Source organism: Cyprinodon tularosa, unplaced genomic scaffold (genome assembly GCF_016077235.1).
Source record: "Cyprinodon tularosa strain WSP-4 unplaced genomic scaffold, ASM1607723v1 ctg822, whole genome shotgun sequence".
Classification (NCBI taxonomy): domain Eukaryota; kingdom Metazoa; phylum Chordata; class Actinopteri; order Cyprinodontiformes; family Cyprinodontidae; genus Cyprinodon; species Cyprinodon tularosa.
This window is the reverse complement of record NW_024039588.1, coordinates 240,316-250,827: the sequence shown is the minus strand read 5'-3', so window position 1 is coordinate 250,827 and position 10,512 is coordinate 240,316. Positions and strand designations below refer to the sequence as shown.

General features: G+C 43.7%; 1 protein-coding gene across 2 annotated transcripts; it reads left to right on the top strand.

The window, feature by feature from the left end:
* The first annotated feature begins 406 nt into the window (after nt 1-406).
* On the top strand, nt 407-9,950 carry LOC119774675 (sodium/hydrogen exchanger 9B2). Of its 2 annotated transcripts, none has more exons than XM_038272316.1 (12): nt 407-524; nt 2,424-2,594; nt 2,674-2,816; nt 2,893-3,020; nt 3,096-3,177; nt 4,581-4,674; nt 4,747-4,853; nt 4,936-5,085; nt 5,348-5,456; nt 5,605-5,741; nt 6,384-6,558; nt 9,595-9,950. In XM_038272316.1, the coding sequence occupies exons 1-12, from the start codon at nt 428-430 to the stop codon at nt 9,678-9,680; spliced, it is 1,479 nt and encodes a 492-aa protein (XP_038128244.1). In that variant the 5' UTR covers nt 407-427; the 3' UTR covers nt 9,681-9,950. The 2 variants fall into 2 exon arrangements, with proteins under 2 accessions (XP_038128244.1, XP_038128243.1); XM_038272315.1 differs by having other exon boundaries at nt 9,592-9,950.
* The last annotated feature ends 562 nt before the right edge of the window (nt 9,951-10,512 follow it).

The window sequence follows — 10,512 nt, the reverse complement described above, 5'->3', positions numbered from 1 at the left end:
TTTGAGCTGATTTGGTATCTGCCTCCCATACTGAGATTTTAGCCAATCACAGCAGCAGTACTAGCTTGATTTGTTTCACAGCAAACAGAGTTAGCTGATAAATCAAACTTACCAAGTCCGGTTAGGGGGAACGCACAACGATCTTCCCACACATCAAGGCAAAAATCCCAAGATGTATTCCAGCTGAAACCGGTGCAGCCATCTGTTGGACACATTGATGGCATTGAGTCAAAACATTTCTGTATCGAGTCAAATGTATCTGCTGGCTTCTGGTTAGATTTATTCTAGGGAGGTTTTTACAATACATCAACAATTCATCTTGCATACAGAATAACAGCCTCAGTCAGGTATTCAAAAAGGATTCAAGATTATTATATCCAGATTTAACCTTCCAGTTTCCTTTCTGGTCTCTGTTCATCTTCAGAAGATGCTGGACTCGTGTTCCTTTGGCTGTGCAACATGTATCGGTCTTAAAGATCGATGTCCTCGACCGAAGGGACTCATCAACCTGCTCTTTACAAAAGGTAACAAACACCAGACCCCAACCGACCCCCTTGTAAGAACCACAGCATGCCCCACTGTGAAAACCCTACCCGTGGGTAGGGGTGTAAATCACGCCCATCATGGCGATTCGATTCAGTATCGATTTCCTGACTCAACGATTCCATTATTTTTGACACCCAACGATAACCCACGATACGATTCTTTTTTTTTTTACCTTACAGGCTAGACAATGTTTCAAATTTGAAATAAATTAATGAAAGCTGTAACATCGTTATGCATTTTATTTGAGAAATAACAGAAGTAGAAAAGTTGTACTCCACCTATTCCTATTAAAACCTAATTCACTGAAAAATAATGATCCCCCTGCGTTATAGATTCTGAAAGGCCTTGCATCAGAAAATCCTGCACATAATCAGTGCAATGAGTGCAATGCAATACCTCGGCCCCAGACTCCGCCCCCTCCACAGACGCTCCGCGGCTCCTCTCCCAAATTGTAGCTGAGCGCAGACAGCGCCGCAGACAGGAGTGTCTCACGTGGGTTTGCTAGAGCTGAGCACAAACGTTATGAAATGCTCTCCTCTACTGTGACATCTAGACTAAGAACAGCACCACGCTCCATTGCTGCGACTGCTACATACCAACCATCCAAAATACTGAGCCTCTGCCATCGTGTTGCTGTTCTGTTGTTCCTGTGACATCAGCTACAGCACTTGCCAAGTCTTAATTTTTAGAGGGAACACATACTTTTTTCTTGGTTTTGGCACCAAAAGAACAACAACGAATTTCCTGGTTCTTGGCGAATATGTAATGCACCTTAGGAATTCCAAAAATGTAAAAAAAAAACAACAATCCAATGGAGTTAACTTTTTTTTTTTGAATGGATATGACTTGGATGACTGAGAATCTTCACCGACATAATGCACCTTACATTCCATTAAACACTCCCCTCCAACCTCTACTGTAAGTCACCCACTAACCCATCTAATAGATTCCCTGTTAGACCAGGACTAACCCCATTGAGAGATTTCCTGTTAGACCAGGACTAACCCCACTGAGAGATTTCCTGTTAGACCAGGACTAACCCCATTGAGAGATTTCCTGTTAGACCAGGACTAACCCCACTGAGAGATTTCCTGTTAGACCACGACTAACCCCACTGAGAGATTTCCTGTTAGACCACGACTAACCCCACTGAGAGATTTCCTGTTAGACCAGGACTAACCCCACTGAGAGATTTCCTGTTAGACCACGACTAACCCCACTGAGAGATTTCCTGTTAGACCAGGACTAACCCCACTGAGAGATTTCCTGTTAGACCAGGACTAACCCCACTGAGAGATTTCCTGTTAGACCAGGACTAACCCCACTGAGAGATTTCCTGTTAGACCAGGACTAACCCCACTGAGAGATTTCCTGTTAGACCAGGACTAACCCCACTGAGAGATTTCCTGTTAGACCAGGACTAACCCCACTGAGAGATTTCCTGTTAGACCAGGACTAACCCCACTGAGAGATTTCCTGTAAGATAACTAACCCCACTGAGAGATTTCCTGTTAGACCAGGACTAACCCCACTGAGAGATTTCCTGTAAGATAACTAACCCCACTGAGAGATTTCCTGTAAGATAACTAACCCCACTGAGAGATTTCCTGTAAGATAACTAACCCCACTGAGAGATTTCCTGTAAGATAACTAACCCCACTGAGAGATTTCCTGTAAGATAACTAACCCCACTGAGAGATTTCCTGTTAGACCAGGACTAACCCCACTGAGAGATTTCCTGTTAGACCAGGACTAACCCCACTGAGAGATTTCCTGTAAGATAACTAACCCCCAGTGTAAACCGGGCCTCACATCTGGTGATTTGATCAATAAGCTAGATGTTGTGAATGCTTGAACACCTGGACCTTTGCCGGCAGCGTGTCTGCTTGCTCTGCTGTTCGGGACGGTCTGGGCCATCACAGGACAGGAATGTTTACCTGGAGGGAATCTGTTTGGGATCGTCATCCTCTTCATCTGCTCTTTTCTGGGTGGGAAGCTGGTGGGAATGATCCAACTGCCGACGCTGCCACCTTTTCCTCCTCTGCTTGGTAAGAACCTTCACTATAATGGATTCCAGTTGATCAGGTCCAGTCGGTCAACAGTGCCAGTCTGTCTCCTTGTTTGCAGGCATGCTGCTGGCAGGCCTCCTGTTGCGTAATATTCCCTACATTACTGATGCCGTCTTCATCGACACCCATTGGTCGGCTGCTCTGAGGAACATCGCCCTCGCTATAATCCTGACCAGAGCCGGGCTTGGCCTCAACCCATCGGTACCAACACTGACAAACCTGCAGTATCTAAACACACCCTGGTTCACCTTCTCATGCTTCAGTGTGTGTCCTGCAGGCACTGCAGCGTCTCAAAGCGGTGTGTATCCGTATCGCGGTGGGTCCCTGCATGGTGGAGGCCTGCATCATCGCTGTGGTTTCTCACTTCCTGCTCAGTCTGCCATGGGTCTGGGGCTTCATTCTGGGGTAAAGCAGGAATACAGCCATACATTTAAAGCTTGGGTTAAACTCTAGAACTGATCTCAGCGTGTGTTTGTGCAGCTTTGTCCTGGGGGCGGTGTCTCCAGCTGTTGTTGTTCCTTCCATGCTGCTTCTACAGAGGGAAGGATATGGAGTGGAGAAGGTATCAACAGTTTGTCTGCAAACACAGTCCCTAAACCAGACTTAACCCGTTTCAGCTTTATAAGATCAACGCTCTGGTTTCAAAAAAGACACAAACCGGCCTTTGTTTGAAGAAAAAGTCTAAATGCGATATTATATCCTACATAAGTCGTACCAACAATTTATGAATGGGTTTGAGTGTATGAACGTGTTTGACACTTGTTTGGCAACTACTTTCTCATGGATTTTAGATTTTTTAAAAAGGAAGAAAGATTAGATATAAGTCAGTTTGCCTGCCTGCGTTATATACCCCTGTATTAGGGATAGATTAATTATATCTAAAATAGGGGTGTGAATGGTTTGCATTGCATCTAAAATGTAAAATTGAAGTTTATATGATGTTAACAGATAACTCAGAAAGCTCAACTACATTACGACAACCCAAATACAAGTCTGTTTTTCCAGTGGCCCCAATGTTGCCTCACTTTCTAGGGATGCATCTCGGAGAATGCCAACAAATTTATATTTCATAGAATCAATCTATTTCATAATAAAAATCTCTATATAGTTGTTTTTGCTGAGAACTGAGAGAATCGATGACTCAATGGCGCTATGACTCTGTACATCTGATAACTCTACTGAACAGAAACCATTTCTTAATATTTTGTATTTATAAAGAAAGGTATGCTGCTTTTATAAAACAGATGACCGGATGAAAGAGGAATCCCTTAGAAGTGTAGTGAGCCATTGTCTTTACAATTTCTGTTAATGATTTTCTTCTTTTTGAGGGGGGCTGCATGTCTAATGTAATACATTATGAGCAAGTAACACCGTCAACAGGAAACTACATTTGTAGAAGGAAAGAACGTTGCTGCCTTCTGTTGTGCTTGTCAGCGATGATGAGGAAAGTAAAAAGCCCTAAAATAAATGCCATATGTAAGCAATAGATCAAGACTATGACTATAACTTGAGTAGCTGTAAGTATATTTTGAGCAAAACAAAATGATTTTAAGATAACATTAAAGGCTAAATATTGGTTTGTCCTTTCATTGTGGGCATGACTGTTACACTAATGCTCAATCAAATTTCTTCAATATTCTGTTGTTAATTGGTTGGAGTCATTTATTTTCATACAGTTCCTTTTTTTTATAAAGCCCTTTTAGATATTTTCTAGTTGATTTCGGCTGTGGGTAAAACACAGTAGGGCAGTGGGTGGGTAACAGTACAAAAGCTGCAGAGAGGTGATGTGATGTCTTGACCAGTCTCCATAGCTGGATCAATCGTGACTAACCTCTAGAATCTATTGACAAATCCTGAAAATAGACCCAGGAACAGCAGGAATTTTCATACATAATTTACTGAAACTGCCTGAAGGTTGGTGGATCATCCAAAGAGATAACTTTTTCTTAACTGTTTTCCTTTCAGGGAATCCCCACGCTGCTGATGGCTGCTGGGAGTTTTGATGATATCCTGGCTATAACCGGATTCTCCACCTGTCTGGGAATCGCCTTTTCCAGTGGTAAGCCATGGGTCATTTAATGTTCCACTAATTTCTACCATTTCTTTCCCACACGTGTTGTTTCTTCTCCAGGTTCTACCTGGATGAACATCCTGAAAGGTCTGATGGAGGTGGTAGGTGGCATCATAGCTGGACTCATCCTCGGCCTGTTCTTGTGCCTCTTCCCAAGCAATGACCAGGTTTGACTACATCAAAGAAATCATCATTTATGACATATAAGTAGTATATGAAGTAGTCTCTGAAGTTTTTTTTTGTCTGTAGGAGGACCTGGTGTTGAGGAGGACCCTCATGTTGTTGGGTCTGTCCATATTTTCGGTCTTCCTCAGTCATGTCATTGGTTTTGCTGGAGCTGGCGGTCTCTGTACTTTGGTACTTTCCTTTATGGCTGCCCTGGGCTGGAAGACTGAAAAGGTAATCCATGCCAAGTTTATTAATAACATGTCCTGATGGTACCCTCTTATAACCCTCCACCTGTCCATGGAGACTCAACATCCGTGAAGTTTAAAGGGCCTGGTCCCATACTACGACTTTACAGGATTCTACGGCCGTAGCTCAGTGTGGTTGCATCCGATTTGGCTTATCATCACATCACAGTGATGTTCAGTCAGAAACCATGGGGATGATCTCCAACTGCAGGACCAAAACTGACTGATGAACCTGCCTGTATCTCCAGGCTCCAGTGGCAGCTATGGTTGGGCAGTCCTGGGATGTTTTTCAGCCTCTCCTGTTTGGTCTGATTGGAGCTGAGATCACCATAACATCGCTTAGCCCCAGCACTGTGGGTAAGAACTGCCAAATTATAACAATTGGACCAAGAACGGATTTTTATGGACTGTTTCCAATCCACCCATCATCTCCTCTATGAATGTCTTTAGTTTCCAACATTCTCAAAATGCTCCTGCACCTAAAACTCTTGCTGTCTCTGCTCAGGTCTGGGCATAGCCTGCATTCTCATTGGTCTGGTGGTCCGTCTGCTCTTCACCTTCCTGGTAGTTCAATCAGGAGGTTTCACCCTGAAGGAGAAAGTCTTCATCGCGGTGGCCTGGCTGCCTAAAGCTACAGTCCAGGTCTGTAAATGCTCATGACATCCAGCTGACTCATGCATGCTGTAGAGCAGATGTTTGACACCTGGAACATTCGATAAGCAGCTAGAACCACTTTTCCACAGGGTGTTTAAATTCAGGATCAAAGCCTGTAACTCACACAGTAATCATGTTCCAGCTGTAATACCATCATATCACTAAAGATACCATCAGGCCATAAAATAATAAAACTCACTGACAGAAATTGTTAATAATTATCTTTTAACAGTGAAAGCGACCCAGCTGATGGGAATCATTTAGAAGTCACTTTGAGATCTGATATCTAAGTGGGAGAAAGTAGCAGAAATAAAAATGAAATCAAAGCCATGTTAGAGGAAAATCCTATAATCAGATCTTCTCAGATCTCCATTAAGGTCCTTAAAAAGTCCCTAACCATAGAAATCTTACAGAAACATTCAATTCTCACCGTTTCTCATTATGGCAACATTAAAGACCACCAGATGGCCCTCATTCCCTTTGGAAGGACTTGGCTAGACCTCATTAGTGGTCCATCAGAACCACTCTGCTCCAAAAGTCCCAAAGTTCTGAGCAGCAGAGGCTGACGCTCTCTTCCAGGACCGTCCTAGTCCCGAGGAGTTTAATCATGTCTCTCTGTCTTTCCACCAGGCAGCTATCGGCTCCAAGGCACTGGACATGGCAAGGGAAGTAGGGGATGAGACCTTGATCAAGTTTGGTCTGGATGTGCTAACATTAGCCGTGTTAGCCATTCTGACCACGGCTCCCGTCGGTGCGCTGGGAATTGGACTGGCTGGACCACGCCTCCTGGCCCGATATGTCAAAGGTTAGTATGAAGGTTGGTTTGGTTGGTTTGACTGAACTTCCTTGAACTATGTAGCCCCTTCAGCAGTCAGGAATGAAAAGAGAAGAAAAATTCCTCTTAACCAAAAAACAGGCAGTTTTTATTCACTTAGCTTTAACTATTGGTTCCTTTTCCACTGAAAGGATCTAAAGTCCCCAGCAAGTTTTATCTGGGTAAAATTAACCGTGGGGAATTCCTTCGCATGCTGTTGAATGGCCCTGTGACATTGACCTAAAGCCGGGCATACACTGTGCAATATATTTAATCGTTGCAAGCAGCTACAGCTTAAACTGTACAATGAAATCGCCGGGTTTAAAAGTTCACAGCTCCCGATGTCTGTTCTCACCCTGTGCGACCTGATGCTCTGATGAAATCTACCTGCTCACACTGTACATCTAAAAACCAGGTGAGACCCAGCCCCGCAGTGAGCTGACGTTACTCGGACTCGTCAATCTGCAAGAAGAATAAGCAGAATTCCCTTGTTTGTAAATGCCCAGTGCTTGAGGTTCCGGTAAATCGGCTCGTAGCTCTGCTTCAACAGCAGGATTTATCCACGACCACCTCACCACGGCTGACTGAATTTCAAACGTATTTGATTTTCTACAGACCTTACAATTCCTGATCGGTATAAGGTCGTGAGAGACTAACCACCCCTCGTTACCCCCCGTATACCACACGATACAGGACGCACGATCAGGAGGAAAGTTGGCCTGATCGGAAAAAGTCTCACACAATTGGAGAATCAGCCCGAAAAGGGCAAAAAAATCTTACAGTCTTTGCCCGGCTTAAGGCAGCATGAAAAATTTGGCACTACACCTTTTTTTCCAGCAGGTGGCAGTAATAGGAATACTGAACTGGTTGTAGCACTAACTCCTAGCCGACCATGTAGTAATAGTCGCTATAGAATAATGCAGTTGATTAATTCCCGTCTTTATTAAAGATGGCAGCTAGTTTACCTCCTCCTGGCCAATAAGTGGTGCATCCCTGCGCACCTGTAGGCCTTCTTAGCCTCCTTGCTTCTAAAATCGTAACCTAAGCTGAAAAGCTCAGCCGATGCTAACATTCAGTTAGCTTCTTTTTCTCAGAGCTGCTAGAGCTGATAATGTCTGAGCTCCATCCCATGTGACTGAAACCTAGCATTCCTATTGGTGCAGAATCCTTTCATGTTCATGTTAACATCATAATCCAAAGTTAACATGTATTTTGGACCCTTCAGAATTTATCAAAAAATTAGTAAAATTAATAACTTAATCTGGATCATTAAACATTCTGTGGCTGTTTTATTATCAAGATTATTTGTTTAGATGAAAAAGTGAAGCTGTTAGTTCACTTTGTTTTTAAAGTTTGAATAATTATTTGACTTTTTTCCCACAAACCTGCATCTCAGCAGAGTTACTGTTTTAAAACTACTGTCTAATATATTTACAATAATTACTAAAATGGAGGTAAGTTAAACTTTATATATCAGATTTAGGTTAGAAAGGACAAATTACTTGACCAAAGTAAATAGATACAACAACAAAAATGTGAGAAAAAGCAGAATTAAAGCGATGAGTTCATTGCTGGCCTTTGGAAAGAAGTCTGCTAATCTGAGAGCGATTATTTTGGGTGTTGAAGAAAACTGAGCAAAATCAACAATGGCCACAGAGGCCTGTGGAGCCTCAAAATAAAGAGGACAGGAATGAGATCTGAAAGTAGATGAAGCCAGGAAGGTTCAAGCTGGAGGACAAATGTTTTAGATCACAACCTGAAATACCATCCCTGAGTGCAACCTAAATGCAATGTTTGCACCTTGAGCATTCAATGAACATGTTGACATGAGGCGAACCGAGGCCAACCAAGGCCAACCGAGGCCAACCAATTTAAACCGAGGCCAACCGAGGCCAAACAAGGCCAACCGAGGCCAACTAAGGCAAACCGAGGCCAACAGAGGCCAACCCGAGGCCAACCAAGGCCAACCGAGGCCAAACCGAGGCCAACCAAGGCCAACCGAGGCCAAACCGAGGCCAACCTAGGCGAACCGAGGCCAACCAAGGCCAACCGAGGCCAACCAATTTAAACCGAGGCCAACCGAGGCCAAACAAGGCCAACCGAGGCCAACTAAGGCCAACTAAGGCCAAACAAGGCCAACCGAGGCCAACTAAGGCAAACCGAAGCCAACAGAGGTGAACCGAGGCCAACCGAGGTGACAGACGCAATAGTGGCAGGACAAAAGGCAAGGTTTTTAAATTTATAGCGAAGCGAGGGCAACGCCACATAATTATAAGACAGAATATCGAATAGGGGGGGGGGGGATAGCGGGGGTCAGCTTTGATATGGAGCTGAAAACCTATGGTTTTATTGCCATAAAACAATAAAGGCTTTTCCATCTACTTCTGTAAAGGCTGTGGATAGAAGGGGAATTTATCAATCAATACATTAGAAATTAGGATGAAAAACAGGAAACTGCTACAATTGTAAAAAAAAGTGACAGGTAATAGTTAACAGTAAATATGTCTGTGCCATTAAATGGAAAGAGAAAGGACTAAATTACCTTTTAAAAGCTTAATAAATGCTTTACTATAAACACTGTTATGTTTGCTTTATTCTGTCAGGGGTCAGGCAGTTGTAAAATAAATAGTCGAATATTTCTCTGTAGGGATTCCTGCCCTGGGACCCCTCTGCAGTGGTATAATCCTCCTCACCTTTATTCCCCCCCACCTGTTTTCACTTTAACTTTCTCACCTGAAAACATCTAGAAACCTCATCTTATTAAATACTTGACTCATAAATATTTGTCGATGGAACAAAGCACTATGGTGGTGAACTGACCCCACCCTCCTACCTGCCTGGAAACCTGAACTCACCCAGGTTACCATGTATGAAGATGCTCCTCCAGGTTTGGAATTTCCCAGGCGTCTCAAACGCCCCGGGCTTTAGAAGGGTCTAATTAAAGCCTGATTGGAAGCAATCAGAAAAACTGTGATTTATCTTCTCTCCGCAGCTAAAACTCTTATCATTTTCTGTCAATCCCAGCAGACGAGTCCGAGAGAGAAGCTCCGCCCACCAGTCCCAATGGACCTGCAGAGGAAAAAACCCATGTGATCTTTGAGACCAAAGTGTGAAGTTCTGAGCGATCCGATGGCTGTTGCCGCTCCAGGTCTCATTGTCAATGTTAGACACAACAGCAGCAGAACCGGAGCAACGGAAAGGATCTGCTTTCCTGGAGTCCCTCCTCCAATTCTGTTTGTTTTATATTGAGATTCGTTATCTTATCAGTAATTGTTTCTAATGACTGATGACATTTGGCTGTTTTTATTGGCTTTCTGACTGTTTCCAGTTTGTTTCTTTTATTTCTCCTTTCAGAATAAAAAGCAAGAATGTTACGCATGACAGGAAGCAGCTGGATGTGTTATTATTGATGTGAAGCAGGCCTGTGGTGCAGCTGTTACCGACGGTGACCTGCAGGTCTCTGCCAGCAGGCTGCCGGTTCCCTCCTTTAAAGCTTAAAGCCTTCATGTAACTGACCTGATGTTGAGCAGGAGAAGGAGGAATCAGAGAAGCTCTGGACTCTTTTCTCCTGCTTTGGTTCTGTTCCTGGTTCAGCTCCAACGGCAGCTCCTTTTCCTGGTTTCAGTCTGAGTCTTTGCTCCGATTCAAAGTCATGCATGTTTGTTAGAAGGAAGCTTCCCGTTGGACGTGCATGACCCGTCCTTTCTGTTCTGTCAGATGAGCATACCTTTAGTTTTTCCCTTTAGTTTTGTACATAAAATACACTTTAACTACTTCAACGGACGTGTAACCCTTTAGCACTAGAACTACTACGGAGGGGTCAATTGTCCTTTTTACCTAAAAGCCCTACAAGAGGGTCATTTGACCTTTGGACCTCCTGCGGACACTCCTTTTGTTGTGGAAATGTGGCTGTTAGCAGCTCATAGCTGTCACAGACTCGCTTGA